This window comes from Anomaloglossus baeobatrachus, chromosome 6 (genome assembly GCF_048569485.1).
Source record: "Anomaloglossus baeobatrachus isolate aAnoBae1 chromosome 6, aAnoBae1.hap1, whole genome shotgun sequence".
Classification (NCBI taxonomy): domain Eukaryota; kingdom Metazoa; phylum Chordata; class Amphibia; order Anura; family Aromobatidae; genus Anomaloglossus; species Anomaloglossus baeobatrachus.
Genome location: NC_134358.1, coordinates 299713741 through 299737225, shown reverse-complemented (window position 1 = coordinate 299737225; position 23485 = coordinate 299713741). Strand labels below are relative to the sequence as shown.

At 48.6% G+C, this 23485-nt stretch overlaps 1 protein-coding gene and 1 long non-coding RNA gene across 3 annotated transcripts in view; one reads left to right on the top strand and one right to left on the bottom strand.

The window, feature by feature from the left end:
* The window catches only part of SLC39A6 (solute carrier family 39 member 6), a 62395-nt gene extending 56966 nt beyond the window's left edge, over positions 1–5429 (bottom strand). Inside the window, exons 1-2 of the mRNA XM_075314888.1 lie at positions 4928–5429; positions 3534–3717 (exon numbers count right to left, since the gene is read on the bottom strand). Coding sequence (XP_075171003.1) covers positions 3534–3717; positions 4928–5374 — 631 coding nt within the window. The 5' untranslated portion in view covers positions 5375–5429. The remainder of the gene's footprint in view (positions 1–3533; positions 3718–4927) is intronic.
* Positions 5430–5512: 83 nt separating this feature from the next.
* Positions 5513–23485, top strand: part of LOC142243219 (uncharacterized) — a 33365-nt gene continuing 15392 nt past the window's right edge. For both annotated transcript variants that reach the window (XR_012724315.1, XR_012724316.1), the window contains exon 1: positions 5513–5599. This is a non-coding gene — a long non-coding RNA (uncharacterized LOC142243219). The remainder of the gene's footprint in view (positions 5600–23485) is intronic.

The following is a 23485-nucleotide window of genomic DNA, read 5'->3' as shown; positions in this document are numbered from 1 at the left end:
GTAACGAGCTGTACATGTAAATGAAACAATAAGTTTTACCATATAGTGTACTGGAAAACGGAAGTTTGACCGAAAAAAGTGGCGCACGTTTTTCGCCATATTTCGTGACCCGTAGCGTTCTCATTTTTCGGGATCTATGGCTCAGTAACTGCTTATTTTTTGCGTCTTGAGCTGACGTTTTTAACGGTACCATTTTTGCGCAGATGCTACGTTTTGATCGCCTGTTATAGCATTTTGCGCAAAAGTTGTGGCGACAAAAAACCGTCGTTTTGGCGTTTGGAATTTTTTTGCCGCTACGCCGTATACTGATCAGATTAATTGATTTTTTATTTTGATAGATCGGGCGTTTCTGAACGCGGCGATACCAAATGTAAGTATATTTTTTATTTTTTTAACCCTTTAATTTTCAATGGGGCGAATGGGGGGTGATTTGAACTTTTAGGGTTTTTTTAAACCGCGGGCAGTAACGTTATGACCGCTAGGACGTAATTTTACGATCCGCGGTCGTTAAGGGGTTAAAGAAGCACCAAAAAATGGCCAATGTTGAGGATTTTAGAGGAAAAGGTCAGCCAAAAGAAACAGAGGTTCCAATTCATCAAAGCGATAAACCCAAAAATCAGGGGTAAATCGCTTTGAAAAGTCACAGATCTTTTGCGAAATGTTAAGTTGCACAAATACTTTGTGTTTTCATGCCAGTTTTCTCCCAGCTCCACCAAAATAGGCAGTGCTCCTTACGCCAGAAGTCCTACTCCAGGCTGATATATATATATATATATAAATAATCTATATATATATATATATATATATATATATATATATATATATATATATATATATATATATATATATATATATATATATATATATATATATACATACATACATTGACGTCCTTTTTTTTTTTATCAGTCACAGATAAAATTACCTGAACAAGTCTAAAGCTGGGTTCACACATAGCAACAGCGACATCGCTGTTACGTCACCATTTTCTGTAACGTATCAGCGACCTTGTAAGTCGCTGTTATGATCGCTGCTTAGCTGTCAAACACAGCGACGCAGCAGCGATCATAACGTCGCTACATGTGCAGAGAGCAGGGAGCCGCGCACACTGCTTAGCGCTGGCTCCTTGCTCTCCTAGCTACAGTACACATAGGGTTAATTACCCGATGTGTACTGCAGCTACATGTGCACAGAGCAGGAGCCGGCACTAGCAGCAAGAGCGGCGGAGGCTGGTAACGAAGGTAAATATCGGGTAACCAGGGAAAGGTCTTCCCTTGGTTACCCGATGTTTACAGTGGTTGCAGCTTTCCACAGCTGCCAGACGCCGGCTCCTGCTCCCTGCTCGCTTCATTTCGTCGCTCGTCGTCGCTGTGTGTGACACCACCTTAAGAGACTGTGGAATACAGCATCGGTGTACAGTTTGAGTGAAGTTTATGATTAACACTGTAGTTGAGATGAGAAGCTTTGTAGTTGGTTTGGGTGGTTTTTAGATCGGTTAAAATATCATTGAAGGTCTAAACTGACACTCAGAATAAATACCGAGGAAACTGTGGTCTAAACAATGTGTTAATAATGGTCAGTGTTTTATGAAATGTGAAAAATTACAGACATCTGAATTAATCCTGAGCTGTAGCTCTTGAGCCTCTTGGAATTTCTCTGAGCGTTATTCAATCTGACCTTGGGGTGAATTTAATGTGTTGTCAATGCCTGGAAAGATTGTCAACTGCCTTGAATGGTTTCCACTTATGAATAATCTCTCTCATTGTAGAATGATGGACTCAAAGTGGTTTGGAAATGGCCTTAAAGGGAACCTGTCAGGTGCAATCTAAACCCAAAACCACAAGCAGTTCTGGGTGCATATTGGTAATCCCTGCCTAACCCTCCCTGTATACACAAGCATAGATAAAGAGATCTTTAGAAAAAGTATTTCTAAAGATCTTTTATTGTATGCTAGTGAGCGAGGGGACTAGTCCGCCCTCTTAGCATGTTAGTAAGCCCAAAAGAATGTGCTAACATGCTATTCAATTCAGCATCACCAGCGGTGCCGCACGTACCTGTATTCGCTGTGGTCGCCCTTCTGAATGCCCGCCACTTGTCATTTGTAGTATGAAGCCGGGTGTACGCGTCCTGGCTTCAGAGAGGTCTACTGAGAATGACTGAAGTGTCGGTGACTCAGAAAAGCGATCACATGTATACACAGCAGCGCTAGTGATGCTGCAATAAATAGCATTGAATAACACCCCTGTGGGCGTACTTAGAGGGCAGACTAATCGGGGATATAACACCCTTGGGACTAGTCCCTGCGCTCATTAGCATATGATATACAATATTTAGAAATGCTTTTTCTAAAGATCTCTTTATCTATGCTAGTGTATACAGGGACAGTTAGGCAGGGATTAGCAATATGCACCCAGAACTGCTCGTGCTTCTGTGTGAATATTGCACCTGACAGGTTCCCTTTAACGTTTTCTAGACTGATGGGCAGCAATTGAATCCTCTCCAAGATCATTACTGAGGTTTTTAGCATTGTGCTAGCACATGTCTGAACAGGTCCAGCGAGATTTCAAAACTTCTGCTTTTATAGAGGTGATCACAACCACTGATTAACATTAATCGAGGGCACTTTTGATTAGCAGGCAGCATTTGGCCGCCACTTAGGCTACTTTCACACATCCGGCTTGAGCCGTGCGGCTCAATCCGGCTGTGAAACCTATGCAACGGATGCGGTGAAAACACCGCATCCTTTGCATAAGTTTTTACATGCGGCCACGTCAGTTTTTTCCTGTTGCGTAACGCTACTGAGCATGCGCAGTGGAAGAAACCGCATGCGGCGGCCGGATGCGTTTTTTCCGCATCGCGCCGTATCTGGTGTCCATAGGCATGCATTGAAAAATGCGCCGCAGCGGCCGGATGCGTCGCGATGCGGTTTTTTTTGCCGGAGCAAAAAACGTTGCAGCCAACGATCCATCCGGCCGCGGCATCGGCTAAATCTGCCGCATGCGGCAAAAACCGGACCGAACGCAAGCCCCTGCGGCACAATACGGCACTAATGTAAGTCTCTGCAAAAAAAAAAAAACGCAACCGGCGGCAAAAAAAACGGTTGCGGTTTTTCTGCAGCGCGCCGTATTGTGCCGCAGAGCAAAAAACGGATGTGTGAAAGTAGCCTTACCCTGGTGTTGAGCCTCAGATATTATTACTGCTCTTTTGTTTACAGCTCGTTGCCTAGAAGACAGACCACCACTGAACTAGCTTGTAAACACTGAGCTGAAGCTGGAAGAAGTTCGGAGGTAACCGTGCACTCCAGCAGTCCTGGCCAGCCTCAAAGCTGTGCTTACAAAACCCCCGAGAAAGGAGTTTGTAAGCACAGACCAAGTTTTACAGCTGTGGTAATCTCCAAGGAAATGAGGGGTAAACAAAAAAAAAGTGTTAACATTTAAATAAAAGTCTTAATAAGCAGTAAATTGCAAAAAACTTGTAATAGGAATTGCCTTTTAAAAATGGCGGTGCCCTTCAGATGAAGAGTCTGTACTCACCTACTTTCTTGGAGTATACAGTTTGGCTGCTTTCTGCCGTGTGTGCTCGCTCTGCGTGTATCAGGCAGGCCTCACTGTCAATCTGATGGATAATAGCCGGGCATATGAAGCCAAACTCCGGTACACCGAGGAGCGTGTGCATGTCCATACCGTGCAGGCTCAGCATGCTGGAGGCATTCAGACACTGCAATGAAGACAGACCGTCACATCTACAGCAAAACCCACCGGCCACCTGCCCTACCGTGCACACCAGGCACGTCCTCATATATAGGGGTCTCACAAATAAGACCACCACCAGTGACAGGACTCTGCTAAGAAAGAACTGTATGTCTAGTCATGTAGACTGGAGAGATGGCATCCAATATGGATGCCCGGAATACAATATGGCACTCTGGTACACAGCATGCACCACGACTTCCTTCATGTCCAAATTCCCAGAAGATGCCCTAAGAGGCTACCATCAGTTATATGGAGTAATGAGCGACCACTGTAGATCAGAATAATGCCCACTACCAGACAGTGTGATGGTGATATCTAGGGGCAGTGCCCAGTAGTGTGACACTGCCGTCTCCTCTGCAGGGTGATCCTCACCTCTCCCCCTCCTGCAGTGCCCACTATGCCAGGGACGGTGGCAGATCTCTGCTGGACCCTCCATGAGCTGCCAGGGTGGTGATAGAGGGTACACAGTGCCCAGTGTATCACTGCCCGGTCTCCTCTGTAGGGTGATCCTCACCCCCGCCTGCAGTGCCCACTATGCCAGGGACGGTGGCAGATCTCTGCTGGACCCTCCATGAGCTGCCAGGGTGGTGAGAGGGTACACAGTGCCCAGTGTATCACTGCCCGGTCTCCTCTGTGGGGTGATCCTCACCTCTCCCCCTCCTGCAGTGCCCACTATGCCAGGGACGGTGGCAGATCTCTGCTGGACCCTCCATGAGCTGCCAGGGTGGTGATAGAGGGTACACAGTGCCCAGTGTATCACTGCCCGGTCTCCTCTGTAGGGTGATCCTCACCCCCGCCTGCAGTGCCCACTATGCCAGGGACGGTGGCAGATCTCTGCTGGACCCTCCATGAGCTGCCAGGGTGGTGAGAGGGTACACAGTGCCCAGTGTGACACTGCCCGGTCTCCTCTGTAGGGTGATCCTCACCTCTCCCCCTCCTGCAGTGCCCACTATGCCAGGGACAGTGGCAGATCTCTGCTGGACCCTCCATGAGCTGCCAGGGTGGTGAGAGGGTACACAGTGCCCAGTGTGACACTGCCCGGTCTCCTCTGTAGGGTGATCCTCACCTCTCCCCCTCCTGCAGTGCCCACTATGCCAGGGACGGTGGCAGATCTCTGCTGGACCCTCCATGAGCTGCCAGGGTGGTGAGAGGGTACACAGTGCCGGTGTGCTCACCTTTGCCCCTCCTGCAGGCACACTGGCAGACGTCTCCGGAGCGCTGACATGCCGCCTCTTCCTGGTGTCCTCACAGGTCCCGTGCTGCACTGGGGCGGTGACAGCCGGGTGGTGGTGGTGGTGGTGATGGTGATGATGGTGGTGATGTGGATGGTGATGGCTGTGATGGTGCGGATGGCGCTTGGTGTGGTTGCTCCTCAGCTTCACGCCGAGGCTGCGGATCAGCTCCCGGAAGCCGTCCACGGTCATGCTCTGATTATTCCCTCCATAGCGCTTGAATAGCAGAATCAGGTTGTCGCGCCGAGCCCTGATCGCCTGTGCCGAGTCCAGTCCTGCCGGGGCCGTGCTGCCCGCCTGCGGAGGGAGAGTAACGGTGATGGAGGCCTCACTGCCGGCGGCCGGTCTGTAGAGAATGGCGGCCACCAGGAACACGGCGATCGGCCCCATCTTCCCCCTCGTGCAGCCCTTTCTCTGCCGCAGCACTAGACTGGGCGCCAGAGCCACGCCCACACATCGTAAACGTCACCTAATGGAGGCGTGGTGTCCTCTGACCACACCCCTCACACAGCTCATTTAGCAGCTGTCTCCTGAGTGCCTCAGGCAGCGCTGGCGGAGCGGGTCGTGTGGCGGGCAGCTCTGTGAATTTCCTAATGGCTGCCGTGATAGAGACAAGTATGTCACTTGTGTGGTTACTTCTCTCTCTTTTTCTCTTCCAGGACCCCTTATACGCCGAGCAGTGGCGTAACTAAAGTTTGATGGGCCCTAGTGCAAAATTTGGACCGGGGCCCCCCTCCCCATAAACTGACACAGGATAATGATGCAGACACTTGGCTCTTTCCCTCAGCACCCAGGTTTCCCATGATCTGAAATCCCTCTATCAGCACCCAGCTTTCCTATGTTCTGATATCCATCTTGTCCTCGGCACCCAGCTTTCCCATGCTCAGCTATACATCATTCCCTCAGCACCCAGCTTTCCCATATCAGAGCATGGGAAAGCTGGGTGCTGAGAGAAGATGTATAGCAGAGCATGGGAAAGCTGGGTGCTGAGAGAAGATGTATATCAGAGCATGGGAAAGCTGGGTGCTGAGGGAAAGATGTATAGCTGAGCATGGGAAAGCTGGGTGCTGAGGGAAAGATGTATAGCTGAGCATGGGAAAGCTGGGTGCTGAGAGAAGATGTATAGCAGAGCATGGGAAAGCTGGGTGCTGAGAGAAGATGTATAGCAGAGCATGGGAAAGCTGGGTGCTGAGAGAAGATGTATAGCAGAGCATGGGAAAGCTGGGTGCTGAGAGAAGATGTATATCAGAGCATGGGAAAGCTGGGTGCTGAGGGAAAGATGTATAGCTGAGCATCGGAAAGCTGGGTGCTGAGGGAAAGATGTATAGCTGAGCATCGGAAAGCTGGGTGCTGAGGGAAGATGTATAGCTGAGCATGGGAAAGCTGGGTGCTGAGAGAAGATGTATAGCAGAGCATGGGAAAGCTGGGTGCTGAGAGAAGATGTATAGCAGAGCATGGGAAAGCTGGGTGCTGAGAGAAGATGTATAGCAGAGCATGGGAAAGCTGGGTGCTGAGAGAAGATGTATAGCAGAGCATGGGAAAGCTGGGTGCTGAGAGAAGATGTATAGCAGAGCATGGGAAAGCTGGGTGCTGAGAGAAGATGTATAGCAGAGCATGGGAAAGCTGGGTGCTGAGAGATGTATAGCAGAGCATGGGAAAGCTGGGTGCTGAGAGAAGATGTATAGCAGAGCATGGGAAAGCTGGGTGCTGAGGGAAGATGTATAGCAGAGCATGGGAAAGCTGGGTGCTGAGGGAAGATGTATAGCAGAGCATGGGAAAGCTGGGTGCTGAGAGAAGATGTATAGCAGAGCATGGGAAAGCTGGGTGTTGAGGGAAGATGTATAGCAGAGCATGGGAAAGCTGGGTGCTGAGGGAAGATGTATAGCAGAGCATGGGAAAGCTGGGTGCTGAGGGAAGATGTATAGCAGAGCATGGGAAAGCTGGGTGCTGAGAGAAGATGTATAGCAGAGCATGGGAAAGCTGGGTGCTGAGGGAAGATGTATAGCAGAGCATGGGAAAGCTGGGTGCTGAGGGAAGATGTATAGCAGAGCATGGGAAAGCTGGGTGCTGAGGGAAGATGTATAGCAGAGCATGGGAAAGCTGGGTGCTGAGGGAAGATGCATAGCATGGGAAAGCTGGGTGCTGAGGGAAGATGTATAGCAGAGCATGGGAAAGCTGGGTGCTGAGGGAAGATGTATAGCAGAGCATGGGAAAGCTGGGTGCTGAGGGAAAGAGCCTTTTTCCCTCAGCACAAAACATTCCAATCCCATGCTTGTATCTTTGTCCCCCCTTGTATATAGTTCTCCAAATACAATAATGGCACCCACATAGCCTTATATATAGTACTAGAAGGTGGCCCAATTCTACGCATCGGGTATTCTAGAATTTATGTATTGTGTAGTTAATGTATGATATTTGTTATATATATAAATAGATGTTGTTGTCTGTAGTTGCCAAGTGTTTGTGTAGGGCGCTGTACATGTTCTGGGTGTTGTCTGGGTGTGCGGGGGTGTGTGAGAGCGGTGTTGTTTGTGTGTTGCGTTGTTTGTGGAGCGCTGTGTCTGTAGCGTTGTGTGTGTGTGTGTGTTGCGCGGTTTGTGTGGGTGTGGCTGTGGGGTGGGTGTGTTTTGGGGGGAGGTATGTTTTGTTCAATGTGTGTGTGGTGCGGTATGTGGGTGTGGGGGTGTGGGTGTGTGTGGCGTTGTCTGTGTGTGGCGTTGTCTGTGTGTGGCGTTGTCTGTGTGTTTTGGGGGGAGGTGTGCTCCATCCCCCACGCTGCACCCCCCATCGTGCTCCATCCCCCATGCTGCACACCCCCCATCGTGTTTCATCCCTCCATTCTGGGGCCTGGGCACCCCCCATCGTGGTCCAACCCCCATGCTGCACCCCCCATCGTGCTCCATCCCCCATGCTGCACACCCCCCATCGTGTTTCATCCGAATGGGCATCGCGGGCGTGGCCTAGCGGGCATTGCGTGCGGGGGCGTGGCCTAGCGGGCATTGCGTGCGGGGGCGTGGCCTAGCGGGCATTGCGTGCGGGGGGCGTGGGCCTAGCGAAAATCGCGGGTCAAGTGGTTAATCCATGCGGGGGGCAGGGCCAGGCCGAGCCGAGCGGCCAATCCGTGGGGGGCGGGGCCAGGCCGAGCCCAGCGGCCAATCCGACGGTTGTCACTGTAAGGACGCAATTTTGGAGCAAGACAGACAGACAGAATCAGGCAATATATATATAGATATTGGGTCCCACATTACCCTTCATATTAGAATGCAGCTCCACAGTCCTCCATATATTATAATGCATTTCCCATAGTCCTCCATGTATTATAATTCACCCCATAGTCCTCCATATATTATAAGGCACCCCCTTAATCCTCCATGTATAAAGTAGCCTCCATATATTATAAACGTAGCCCCCATAGTCCTATATGTATTACAACGCAGCCCCATAAACCTTCATATTGTACTATGCAGCCCCATACTCCTCCATGTATAATGCACCCATATAGTCAATGTATAAGGTGTCCTTCATGTTTGTTATGCAGCCCCATAGACCTCCATGTATAATGCAGCCCCATAGACCTCCATGTGTCATGCAGCCAGACGCCCCCAGGGCCTCCATGTGTCATGCAGCCAGACGCCCCCAGGGCCTCCATGTGTCATGCAGCCAGACGCCCCCAGGGCCTCCATGTGTCATGCAGCCAGACGCCCCCAGGGCCTCCATGTGTCATGCAGCCAGACGCCCCCAGGGCCTCCATGTGTCATGCAGCCAGACGCCCCCAGGGCCTCCATGTGTCATGCAGCCAGACGCCCCCAGGGCCTCCATGTGTCATGCAGCCAGACGCCCCCAGGGCCTCCATGTGTCATGCAGCCAGACGCCCCCAGGGCCTCCATGTGTCATGCAGCCAGACGCCCCCAGGGCCTCCATGTGTCATGCAGCCAGACGCCCCCAGGGCCTCCATGTGTCATGCAGCCAGACGCCCCCAGGGCCTCCATGTGTCATGCAGCCAGACGCCCCCAGGGCCTCCATGTGTCATGCAGCCAGACGCCCCCAGGGCCTCCATGGGCCTGGCTGCAGGACACATGTAGTCCTTGGGCTGCAGGCTCCTCCCAAGGACTCCATGTGTCCTGCAGCCAGCCTCCCCGTGTACTCACTGATTTATAAAAAAACAAGTACTCACCTCTCTTCTCCTTCCACTTCAGTTCTGTCCTCACCTCTACTTGTTTCACTGCTGCCCGTCCTCACCTCTGTCCTCGTTCCCCCCGTGCTCCGGTCGGCGTCCTCCTGTGCTCTGACCACACAGCCGTCGCACAGGAGTGACGTCACCGCGCAGGCACGGGGATAGACTGATGATGCATAGAACGGCACCAGCCACTCTATGCAATATCAAATCAGTTCGCGGTGACGGGAGCGCGGCGACGCCACCTCTGACACCAGGCAGGGGGGCCCGGTGTCAGCAGCGACGACCGCGTCATATAGCGGCCGCGTGGTCTGCGGCAGAACAGCGCAGCTCCTCTCACAGGAGCTGGCTGTTGATTTGCCAGGCGGCCGCGGGCCCCTAACCTCCCGGGCCCGTTATGCCCCTGATGCCAAGTTCTCGTGTGCCGGCCGCTGGTGTCACACTAGCGGGTGTGGAACCCCCTTCCCCGTGCCACGGACCGGGCTATCCCTGGAGCAGCTTGGCTAAGCTCCTACTGGGTTTTCACCAGAGCCTCTGATGGTGAGGATGGGCTGGCCTGCTGCTAGGTACCAGGGCTGTACTGGATCGAAAAACAACCCCAGCACACAAACCTCACCAGACAACCTATTATAACACCTACCAGCCTTAATCAGAGGATTTTGCATTTTTATTGTCATGCCCCTCACGACTCGCTTCATCCCTTCACGACCTTAGACATATAAATACGTCATAGGTTGTGTCCCCTCTGTAAGGCTGGTTTCACACTACGTCTTTTTAACATCCGTCCTTAACGTTATTTTAGCGGACAAGCGGATCCAGTGCAAATGCGTTTTCATTTCAATGCATTTGCAATGGACTCGCGTTAACATCCGTTCACCTGCGTTTGCGTGCGTTATAGTGCGGATCCAGTGACTTGCAGTTTTTTAACATGTTTCAAAAACGCTACTTGTAGCGTTTTTGAGCTCCGTCCAAATACTGCAAATTGCTGGATCCTGACTATAACGCACGCAAACGCAGGTGAACGCTGGCATGCTGATAGACAGGATCCTGCTTTTGTACTGAGCATGCCCAGAAAGTACTGAGCATGCCCAGAACCAGTCTCGCGTGATCTATCTCTCTACTCCCTCCCTCACCCTCTCTCTCTCTATCTATGTCTTTCCCCTTCCTCCCCCTTCCTCTCTCTCCCACCTGAGAGCTGCGGACACTCGTAACCAAGGTAAATATCGCGTAACCACTTCTCTTAGTTACCCGATGTTTACGTTGGTTACGCGTGCAGGCAGCCCTGCTCCTAGCAGCTGCAGACACTCGTAACCAAGATAAATATCGGGTATCCAAGGCCGATGTTTACCTTGGTTACCAGCGTCTGCAGCTGTCACATGCCGGCTCCCAGTCTAGTTCCCCTCACTCCCGATCACATGACTCCAATGCCCGCCCCTAAACATCCAGTGCAGGATCCTGCAAAATAACATATGCGTTTGCATACGTTATTTGCTGTAAAAGCAGGATCCGTACTTCCGCTAAAAAAACGTTTTCAGCGGATTTTAAAAAGACGTAGTGTGAAACCAGCCTTACCACGTCAGAATCTCTGCACATGGCTGCTGATCCGATCACACCAGTTTTACCATATAGTGAACAGGGTGAATAAAAAAAACAATCATGCAATTGCAGGTTTTTTTTTTTTATAATTTCACAGCATTTTGATTTTTTTTTTCTCCTGTTTTCCAGTACACAATTTGGTAAAACTAATGGTTTCATTCAAAAGTACAACTCATCCCTCAAAAATCAAGCCCTCATATAGCAAGATTGACAGAAAAATAAATGCGTTATGGCTCTTGGAATAAGGGGAGGAAAAAATTAAAATGAAACATTGCTGGGAGGTGAAGGGGTTAAAGGAGTTATTTAAAGAGCTACAGGAGAATGGTGCTGCAATGTGTGATTGACCACAGCCCTACATATATGTCGCTCTTCTACACTACCTTTCTCAGGATTGGGAGGTTCTCGGCGTTGAGATCACCTACATAATTTATACATGCTGTGGCAGTACTGCTGAATGAATCTCTCTATCTCTCTATCTCTCTATCTCTCTATCTCTCTATCTCTCATCAGTGCCTACAAGTAGTCTTCAACCCCCTGCAGATTTAGCAGGTTTGATAAGATGCAAATAAGTTAGAGCCTGCAAACTTCAAACAAGAGCAGGATTTATTAACAGATGCATAAATCTTACAAACCAACAAGTTATGTTGCTCAGTTAAATTTTAATACATATTCAACCCCTAGGTTTAATATTTTGTGGAATAACCCTTGTTTGCAATTACAGCTAATAATCGTCTTTTATAAGACCTGATCAGGCCGGCACAGGTCTCTGGAGTTATCTTGGCCCACTCCTCCATGCAGATCTTCTCCAAGTTCTCTAGGTTCTTTGGGTGTCTCATGTGGACTTTAATCTTGAGCTCCTTCCACAAGTTTTCAATTGGGTTAAGGTCAGGAGACTGACTAGGCCACTGCAACACCTTGATTTTTTTCCCTCTTGAACCAGGCCTTGGTTTTCTTGGCTGTGTGCTTTGGGTCGTTGTCTTGTTGGAAGATGAAATGACGACCCATCTTAAGATCCTTGATGGAGGAGCGGAGGTTCTTGGCCAAAATCTCCAGATAGGCCGTGCTATCCATCTTCCCATGATGCGGACCAGATGGCCAGGCCCCTTGGCTGAGAAACAGCCCCACAGCATGATGCTGCCACCACCATGCTTGACTGTAGGGATGGTATTCTTGGGGTCGTATGCAGTGCCATCCAGTCTCCAAACGTCACGTGTGTGGTTGGCACCAAAGATCTCGATCTTGGTCTCATCAGACCATAGAACCTTGAACCAGTCTGTCTCAGAGTCCTCCAAGTGATCATGAGCAAACTGTAGACGAGCCTTGACATGACGCTTTGAAAGTAAAGGTACCTTATGGGCTCGTCTGGAACGGAGACCATTGCGGTGGAGTACGTTACTTATGGTATTGACTGAATCCAATGTCCCCACTGCCATGAGATCTTCCCGGAGCTCCTTCCTTGTTGTCCTTGGGTTAGCCTTGACTCTTCGGACAAGCCTGGCCTCGGCACGGGTGGAAACTTTCAAAGGCTTTCCAGGCCGTGGAAGGCTAACAGTAGTTCCATAAGCCTTCCACTTCCGGATGATGCTCCCAACAGTGGAGACAGGTAGGCCCAACTCCTTGGAAAGGGTTTTGTACCCCTTGCCAGCCTTGTGACCCTCCACAATCTTGTCTCTGATGGCCTTGGAATGCTCCTTTTGTCTTTCCCATATTGACCAAGTATGAGTGCTGTTCACAAGTTTGGGGAGGGTCTTAATTAGTCAGAAAAGGCTGGAAAAAGAGATAATTAATCCAAACATGTGAAGCTCATTGTTCTTTGTGCCTGAAATACTTCTTAATACTTTAGGGGAACCAAACAGAATTCTTGTGGTTTGAGGGGTTGAATAATAAATGACCCTCTGAATAAACTTTTCACAATTTAAAAAAAAAATTAAAAAAAGAAATAACATTCTTTTTTGCTGCAGTGCATTTCACACTTCCAGGCTGATCTACAGTCCAAATGTCACAATGCCAAGGTAATTCCGAATGTGTAAACCTGCTAAATCTGCAGGGGGTTGAATACTACTTATAGGCACTGTATATACACACAGCAGCTGCAGTATCACCTGAATAATGTGTATAGATTGCTGTATATACATTATGTAGGTGATACTGCGACAGCTGTATATACATTAGGTGATACTCTGACTGCTGTATATCTATTATGTAGCTGATACTGTGACTGCAGTATATACATTACATAGGTGATGCTGACAACAGTCACAGTATCATCTACTCAGGGCTGCCACTAGGAATTTCAGGGCCCCATATCGGCATCATTTTTGGGCCCCCTTGAGACTCTGCCCAGGCTCTACCTCGGCTCCGCCTCCACCCCTCAAACCTTCCACAGTCCCACCGCCACTCTTGGAAAAATGTGTATAAGTACTAATGTATGTATATGTAATACTATATGTATATCTAATATATAAAACTGTGTGTGTGTGTCCGCTAAAGGAATCTTCACCTTTGCATTTATAATCACAACATTTTGCACAGACACCCCATGTAACTCAGGGAACGTCATAGGCTATGTTTTGACAAGAAAATAACCCTGCACTTTAGTTACACTCCAAAAAACATGCCTCCATTAAAGTGAATGGAGCTGTGAGCTACAGGCTATTAATAGGAGCTATGATTGGTTGCTATAGGAACAAAGGACATTCATAGTATAAGAAGCTTATGTGTGAGGTAATATGATTTCGGTGGAGAGACAGACAGAGACAGGCAGATATAATATAAATGAGGAGCGCACCACAATGGAAAAGTATCACCAACAGGGATGCTACAAGTGCAACACAAGAACAATGTAGAACAGAGAGAAAGACGTCGCACATAATTGAGCACAACCCAATATGAGAAAATAGCAAAACATTTATTGAACAAAAATTAAAAACAATTAAAAAACAAGGCTGCACAACCAGTGACCAGAAATATCCAGTAACCCCATATTGTTATAGTACATGATTAGTTAGATACAGCCAACACTTACAATAACGAGGTCCCCTGCACAAATATATATATATGCAGGAAAAAAAACCCACAATAGTCATTGTGACATAGACAGAGACAGACAGAGAAAGAGGCACACAGGGAAAGAGACAGACACACAGAGACAGGAAAAATAACAAGAAAGAGACAGACAGAAAGAGACACACGGGGAAAGAGACAGAGAGGCAGACCTGGAAAGAGGCAGACAGACACAGAGAGGGGGAGAGAGAGACACAGGGGGAGAGACAGAGACTGATACAGAAACAGACTGAGAGATAGACACACAGGCACACTGAGACAGACAAAGAAAGAGAGAGACAGACTGGGAAAGAGACAGAGAGACTGTTAATATCCCGGGCAATGCCCGGGTACTACAGTCAGTATAAGGGCTCTTGTCCACTTGCGAGTAAAAAATCCCTGCAATACTCGGCCAGAAGTGATTGTCCTGTGTATGATCTGCGTATGGTCTACGTATGGTGTTTCTTTTTTTTTTTTCACATAGCATCCGTATGCTATGCGAGCGTCATGCGAGTGCTATGTGAGTGCTATGCAAGCAGCGGTGGACTGGCTACCGGAGGAATCTCCAGTAATACCAGGACTGGCGTCGGTGACCTGCACTGAACTCCGGAGGTGTCACTTGAGCTTCAAAGTTCAGCCCGGTTCTGTCCGCAGCTGTCATGAACTGAACAGCAATCGCCGGGGAATCAATCACTCGGCGCTCGCTTTTCAGACTAGGCTGCACTCCGGAGCTCAGGTGAGAGCTCCGGAGTTCAGTGCATGTAACCACGGCCAGGCCTGGTATTACTGGAGATTACTCCGGTAGACAGTCTGACGCTGTATGCAAGTATATAGATTAAGGATCCATGTGACATTCGTATGCCATCTGTATGACATGCGTATGCCACCTGTATGCTGATTTTTTTTTTTTTTTTTTTTTTTTTTTTTTTCTGGCTACCATAGGCTGGCATGGGGGTGCGAGAGCTGAGACTCGGTGCAAATCGCAGCATGCTGTGATTTCACAGAGAGCACGAGTTGTATCGTATAAAATTGAGCTAGTGGACAATGCCTCATAGCTTATCACTGGTGTGAGTGCGATCCGATTTTTTTTTTTTTTTTTTTTTTTTTTTTTTATATCGGATCGCACTCTCACATGGAAATCGCAAGTGGACAAGAGCCCTAATATAAATATACGTACATACAAAAATATAATACATGCCCAAAAGTGTTAGCACCCTTGAATTTGTTCCAGAAAATGAAGTATTTCCCTCAAACTCAATTATACACTCCCTACACTGACTCTCTCCATAATACACCCTCCACATCGCCCTCTCCATAATATCTTTCCCACACTGTCATACACTGAGTATGGGGGAGGCACGGGAGAAGTCTTGGATGCGGTGGTGGGAAGAGGAGAGGAGATGAGATGAGAGGGGAGTAGAGAAGGAGATCTTTTGAGGATTGGAGATTACAGGCAGGTAAGTACTTGGAGACTAGGGCACAGATGTAAGGAGGAGACAGGTTGTGGATGGCATTGTAGGTCATAGTTAGGTTTTTGAACTGGAGTCGGGCAATGGGAAGCCAGTGAAGGGATTGGCAGAGAGGAGAGGTTGGGAAGTAGTGGGGGGACAGGTGGATTAGTCGGGCAGCATAGTGTAAAATAGACTGTAGGGTTGCGAGACTGTTAGAATATCCTGTGTGAATTCATATGTGTGCCAGAAATGATTTTCTACTAGATTGTCAGTCCAGGTATGCTAGGTACGAATCCAGAGCAATTCTCCTGGTACTGCAGTAGCTGACCCAACGGTCAGGGATGCAGGTGCAGAGGGCAGGCAGGCCGGAGCAGACTGACTGGAGGGAGTATGTGCAGGAGACAGGCTGGATGGGCAGGTACTAGAGACACGAAATTTGGGTTCAGGTACATAGATGTGTCGCCCTGGGCAAGCCAGGGGACACAGGTCACAACACCATTACACCCCACACTCCAGGTAGGCACATCACAGCTAACCAGAAATCCTTGTTGCCTTCCTCCAGGAGTCTGATGATGCACACCAGGGGGTGGGCCAGGCGGTTGGCTCCGCCCACCAAGGAGCTCACAGCTCTGGAGGCAGGAAGTAACCAGGCAGATTAGCCCAGGCAGGGCAAGTGTGAGGAGCTAAAGTGGAGGAGTTAAGAAAGTGAAAGTAGTAAAGGAGGAAAAGCAAGTGAAGTGACAGAAGAGAAAGACAGCCTGAAGGGTCCAGCTTTGTGAGGGCCAGAACAGCAAGGTCAGCAACGGCGGTGACTGTCTGGAGGGGGACCGTTTGGAAGTTCCTGGAAGGACCCCGTTGGCTGTGTGCCCGGTGGTCTGGAGCAGTGTTCCGAAGGACAGTCAGCACCAGGGCAGGGGCCTCTCGGACCCCGGCAAGGCTAGGAGTCGCCAGATTTGCCAAATCCGTCAGTGACGGGGACGCAGCTCCCCCAACAACCAAGTCCCGAGTGAAGGCAACAGCCCAACCTGAACCGGGGAGACACCGCCACCGCCAGGGCACCAGTTTCCCCAGGGCCAGCGCCTGCGGGCAAAGTGTAGAGCTCCTCCGGCCCAGATTGCAGCCGGGGAGCGGGTAACCGGAGGGAATCCACCGCTACCATCAGTCAACACAGGTGCAAGGAAGAGAGACATCACCGTCACCTACCGGGAGTGCAGGTGCAGCCGTCTGTGGGACTGTCCTACCAGCCGTTGGTTTACCGTACAAACTGTGTCTGTGTGTCAGGCTGAGTGAGTACCATAGTGCCGCAAGGCACAGCGCTGCCCTCGCGTCCCTGCGCCCTCCAGGCCCTACACTTTACATCTCATCACCGGGCCCCGGGATCACCAACCCCTACCCACGGAGGGGCAACACAACACCTGGCTGCTCCGCATCACCATCCCCGGGACCCCCACACTGAGCAGCGGTGGTGCAATCACCACAACCGTGGGTGGCGTCACGAACTATAACAATCCCCCACACCCAACAAACACCCCCTTTCACTCACGGGCGAGGAGTGTCGCTCGAGAAACCCCGGGATCCGGCCCACAGCTCGAGCCACCAGGAGCAGCTGCCGGACTTGAGCAGAAGGGGTGAGCGCGGTGTGCTGACACCCTCCTCCCCACCCGCGACATAGACAGGTAGGTTGGGTTCGGATACATGGACAGATTTAGGAACATCGACAGGCAGGACATATTCAGGAAATTCAGATACTGGAGACAGGCAGGTCTGGTTCCAATACACGGACAGGCAGGATGGATTCAAGAACACTGACAGCAAGGTTGGACACAGATACTGGAGACAGGCAGAACAGGCTCAGGTATACGGACAGACAGCATGGATTAAGGAACATGTACAAGTAATGCAGATGGGTTGGCAGTACGGGTTCCAGATCACAGGTTCAGAGTTTCAGGAGTATGGGTTCAGATACACAGGGGTCAGACAACATTACTACCGTAGCAGTCACAGAAGCTAACAAGGGACTAAAGCTCTTTAGTCACCTCCCTACAGGGAAGTGTTCCTTAAATAGCCAGTGCCTCCCAGTCATAGGCTGGGGACACTTCCATAGTTTGTGTGCTGCCCCTTTAACCCCTTCCAGACATATGATATACCCCGTACAACATGGTTGGGAAGGGATTCCTGACTGATGACGTACAGGTGACATCATGGTGATCTCACGGGCACAGGAGCTGTGCCCGTGTCTTTGCCACTTGGAGTTAGGCTTACTTGACAGCCAAACCCCTGCTCTTACAGCCAGCTGTGCTGCCCCAATCTAATTAACCCCTGCAAGACTGCGATGAATAGAGATTGCAGCATTTAGGGGCTGGAAAAGGGAGTGTGTTCCGTCTCTCAAGCAATCGGGACCCCCACAATGTGATTATGAGAGCCCGATCCTTGCCATGGCATTGAAATCAAGCCATGATCAGTGCAGCTATAGCACTGATCATTGGCTGGAGCTGGGTGATCGCTGCTTCACCCGCCCCCAGCTCTGATTAGAGAGACCGGCCTTGTGACTGATCTCGTCAATCACCATGGATCTGTGGCTGATGACTGCTCCCCTCAGCTTCACTCTGTCCATGGAAGCTGAGAAGAGTGATCCCTGGTAAGCCCCTGCCCCTGATTCCCCCCCCCCCCCCAATCCGCCGCCCCTGCCCCCGATCTGCTGCCGATCCGCCGCCGCCCTCCCCTATTTGCTGCCCCCTCCAGCCCCTCTCACCCTCCTTCTCCCATCCTCCGCCGCGCCCTCTCCCATCCTCCGCCGCGCCCTCTCCCATCCTCCGCCGCGCCTCCATCCGCTGCGCACTCTCCCATCCTCCATCCATCTTTTTTTCCATCCCACCTAGCCCCCCCCCCCTTTTGCAGCACATCCGTGCGAGCGTCCTGATTTTTTTTTTTCTGTAAACTAAGAAAGAAATACAAATAAACTTAGTTTAGGGCCAGTAAAATTATACAGTAGTAATCGTCAACTACAGTATTTTTTACTGAATATTGTAAGGGTCAGCCCAGTGCCACACGTGAGAGCGATGCAAGCGGTCTCATAACGCATCATCCGGCACGATCGCTCTCTTCCAGACAGGAGTGTGCGGCTGTGCCAAATGATGCGATGGAAGATTCGTGCATCGCTATCACGTGTGGCACTTGCCTTAGTGTCAGTTGCAGGCGCTCATTATTTATTTTTTATTTTTTTACTTGACATCCGTATTTTTTTATTTCACCAAACTAATATTTTTTTGTATGGGGGGGTCTAGTTTTCAAAATGGGGTCACATGTGGGGGAGTTCCATTGTTTAGGCACCTCAGGGGGTCTCCAAATGCAACATGGCGTCCGCTAATAATTCTAACCAATTTTGCTGTGAAATGGTGCGCCTTCTCTTCTGAGCCCTGCTGTGCGCCCAAACAATTACTTTCCACCACATATGAGGTATCTGTGTACTCAGGAAAAATTGCACAATGTTTTATGGTGCCATTTTTCCTGATACCCTTGTGAAAAAAAGCTACCTGCTTGAAATAACAATTTCGTGGTAAAAAAAATATATATATTTTCACGGCTGAACATTATAAACTTTTGTGAAGCCTCCCAGGGGTTGAAAGTGCTCAATAAACATCTAGCTAAATTCCATGAGGGGTCTAGTCTCCAAAATGGGGTCACTTGTGGTGGAGCGCCATTGTTTAGGCACCTCAGGGGGTCTCCAAATGCAACATCGCATCCGCTAATGATAATTTTTGTTCCTGATACCCTTGTGAAAATGCTAAATTTTATGGCTAAAGTAACATTTTTGTGTAAAAAAAAAAAAAAAAAAAGTAACATTTTCATTTTTTCCTTCCACATTGCTTTGGTTGCTGTGAAGCTCCTAAAGGGGTTAATAAACTTCTTTGATGTGGTTTTTAGCAGAGTGAGGGGTGCAGATTTTAGAATGGGGTCACTTTTGGTTATTTTCTGTCACCTAGATTTCTCAAATCACTCCAAATGTGATGTGGTACCTAAAAAATATTTTTTTGTAAATTTTGTTGGAAAAATTAAAAATTGCTCATGAGCTTTGAACCCTTCTAACTTCCTAACGAAAAAAAAAAATGTTTTTAAAATTGCGCTGGTGTAAAGTAGACAAGTGGGAAATGTTATTTAGTAACTATTTTGTGTGACATATCTCTCAGATTTATGGGCATAAAATTTCAAATTTTGAAAATTGTGAAATTTTCCAAATTTTCGCCAAATTTCCGAAATTTGCACAAAAAAAAGCAAAACATATTGGCCTAAATTTACGACTGATATGAAGTACAATATCCGTTGAAGCGTTCCAGAGTTATAACCTAAAGTGACACTGGTCAAAATTGCAAAAAAATGACCGGGTCTTTAACCCCTTCAGCCCCCGGGCACTTTCCGTTTTTTTGTTTTTTGCTCCTTTTCTTCCGAGAGCCGTAACTTTTTTTTATTCCGTCGATCTTGCCATCGCACAATAGTTTTTGGGATGTTTTATTCACCATGTTCACTATATGATAAAACTGATGTATCTATGTGATGCCTCAGGTCGGTGCGAATTTGTACACACCAAACATGTATAGGTTTACTTGTATCTAAGGGGTTAAAAAAAATCCACAAGTTTGTCCAATAAAAGTGGCGCACGTTTTGCGCCATTTTCCGAAACACGTAGCATTCTTATTTTTTGGGATCTATGGCTCAGTGGCTTATTTTTTGCGTCTTGAGCTGACATTTCTAATGGTACCATTTTTGTGCAGATGCAACGTTTTGATTGCCTGTTATTGCATTTTGCGTAAAACTTGCGGCGACCAAAAAAACGTAATTTTGGCGTTTGGAATTTTTTTTGCCACTACGCCGTTTACAATCAGATTAATTGATTTTATATTTTGATCGGGCATTTCTGAACGCGGCGATACCAAATATGTGTATATTTTTATTTATTTTTTTTAACCCTTTAATTTTCAATGGGGGGAAAGGGGGGTGATTTGAACTTTTTTAGTTTTTTGGGTTTTTTTACCTTTTTAAACCTTTTTTTTACTTTTTTTTTTATTTTACTAGTCCCCCTAGGGGGCTATAGCGATCAGCAATCCGATCGCTATTATCTATCTGCTGATCACAGCAATACAGCTGTAAACAGCAGATTCAGTCACTTTGTTTTTCCCTCTGCTCTCGGCCGAGGGAAAACGAAAGTGAAACATCATAGCAGCAGGCGTCATCACATGACCCTGTGCTACGATGGCAACCACCGATAGTCACGTGATAACACACGTGACTTCAGGTGGGGGCGGTGGTAAGTAAAAAACATGGCCGCGCGCATTTAAATCTTGCTGCCAGACTTTGGCAGCAAGATTTAAGGGGTTAATGGCCGCGAGTGGAAGCAATTCCACCCGCGGCTAGCAGGCACAGATGTCAGCTGTTGAAAACAGCTGATATGTGTGCCGATCCATGCCACCTGCCCGCGGCAGGGGGCGGGGCTTAACGGGACACGATCCTGGACGGATAGATCCGTCCAAGGTCGTGAAGGGGTTAAAGTGAAAACAGGCTGGGGGCTGAAGGGGTTAATTAATCTTGTTCATTTTGCTCTTGTGATTGATGGGTAATTTGTATCTTTTTGTATTTAAGCATCTCTGTAATAATAATGCAATGTTTTTACCTTATTTTGTTTTTATATTGTTGAGAGGGGTGTAACCTTCCTGATCACATCAGTGGTTTGTCAGGTGTTTTGAAGGTTAATAGATTATTTCCCTATATCAACCCCTGACTTTTATATCCCATCCACCAAAGTTTAACAGCAATGCGCTCGAAACGCGTCTGGTGTGCGGCATAAGCGTTGAATGTTTTCCAAGACCTAGAGATGGTATATGTGGCGCCCCTGAGACACCAGGTTGCCACAGGTTAATGCATCTCCTTGAGTTGTGATACCCATTCTGGATTCTAAGAACTCCTGTGTCGGTAAAAGCCACTAACAACACACCAGCACCATCAGGTACACACCTACACCCCAACACCAGGCTGGCAGACTGCCTAGTTACAGATGACAGGGATGGGCACTAATTGGTTAAATGAGGCATCCAGTCTGTAGTGGGGGGGGACCTAGCAGGGGGAGGGAACAGTGGTGTGGTAGATGGGAGCTGGCAGGAAGTGAGTTCAGTTTAGTCTGTGACCGGAAAGAGGTTCAAGGGAGATTTCTTCGGGACCTGCAGTCTGGGCGATGAGAGGACTGGGGTCCAACCTGGCCACCGGTGTCGGGTGGACCAAAGAAGCAGTCAGAGAGAAGCAGAGGACAAGAGAGCAGTGAGGGGCTGGACAGGCCAGTTGGTCTGGTGGCGCGGCTGTGTGTAGCCTGGGGCTGGTAATTGGAGCTCAGCCAGGTTCATCTGTTAACCGCTGGTGAAACTAAAGGTGCGGGAATGGTTCATCTCACTGTACCGGCACGGGAGTCTGAGAAGAAGGGATTCCCTGGTGTCCACCTTGGTAGAAGACAGTACCAGGCGGCTACACCTGTTCCTGTGAGTAAAGTGACATCAACCGCAGCACTTGTGTGAACTGAATCATTGCCGGCACTCTGCACCGCAACACCAGCTCCAAACACTACTACCACCATCAACACCTGCTGGGGAAAAAGCCCTACTTGCGGAGGGCCCAAGTCATCAGAGCTGCATATTCAATCAGCCCCAGCAGAACTTTTCAGCCGCGGCCCCCAAATCTGGCCGCAAACCGAAAGTGGCGTAGTCACTACAGATCCCCTTTTTTATTTTCATTTCCCCTTTTTTTTTTTTTTTTTTTGACTCCCAGGGCTCGGGACCAGGCCCCGGCCATGACCACAACTATCCCCCTGAGTATTACACATGCCCGGGACCGAGTACCCCAAGCCCCGCGGCGTATCATATACGTATAATGGAAAATACTTGAATACTGGAATTGTATGTTTAAACGTTTTTCATTAAAGCTGGATTTTTACTGAAATTGGAATCGGAAGCTGGATCATTTACCTTTTTCACTTTAAGAATAATCTTTACATAAAAAAACGCTTGTTAATAATTTGACATATCTGATCATAGATATTTTGGCTCCTTGCTCTCAGATATGCTCCCACAGGTAAATTGTCATTCATATGCCTAGGATGATTGCTGTTAGCATCGAGCAAGGAGTTGCCAGCAGTAGATTTTCTATAAAGACTGCATTCTACTGAACCATCATGTGAAGTCAAGGAGATGTCCAAAAATTAAATATTTTGGGGTTCTACATGAAAAGTGACAAATATATTGCACGGGTAATTATTAATGAAATCTACAAAAGTATGAATTAAAGCAACATCACCACCCCAAATAATCAATATATCATCAATGTGGCGAAGATATATATTGTAGCGTTCTGTGTGTGTGTGTGTGTTGCTGTGTTTGTTGCGTGGTTTGTGTGGGTGTGGAGTGCGTGTGTGTGTTTTGGGGGGAGGTATATTTTGTGCAGTGTGTGTGTGTGTTGCGCGGTATGTGCGTATATTTGTGTGTGCCGCGGTGTTTGTGTGTTGGGTGTTGTGTGTGTGAGCGTTGTCTGTGTGGGTGTCTGTGTAGGGCGGTGTTTGTGGTTCCCAGTGTGTGTGTCATTAATGGGAGGTATGTACCACGCAAGTGGTGTGAGCTTCGGGAATCCTGGCACTTGTGCCACAGTTATTGTTGCAGTATTCAGAGGGTGAGGCTTGCAGGTGGCTGAAGAGATGGGTGGGTCTGGCCACCTACGTACCCCCACTCATGGGTGTATTTGACATGTGTCTGACAGGCCACATAGTTTTTTAATGGAGTTTGTTGTTTGGCACATGGAAGACAGTGTGGCGTCTGTAAGCAGTGTGAGGAGCAACACTGTTGGAGAAGCAGCCTCTGAGACTGAGAAAGGTTGCTATTCTCTGAGAGGTAGAAGCCTCTGGATGGAACACAGCTGAGGAAAGTTAGCCTGCGTTGAGAAACTGTCAGGAGCCAGACTGAGAGAGACTGCCAGGAGGCAGTGTGTGTATGAAAAGCAGCCTGTGTGGAGAGGCTGCTCCAGTGCATTGCGGTATTGAGGCCTCTCTGGATACCACTGAGGAAAGTGGATCCAAACCTGTGAGGGCGAACTGCTGAATTAACGGACTAGAAAACCGTGAGTGTGATGGCCAGTAAGCCTTGTGTCCCTTTTTTGAAGAGAGATTTTTGTTTGTTATGTACCTGGAGTGTGGTTTATGTCTTGGTTAAT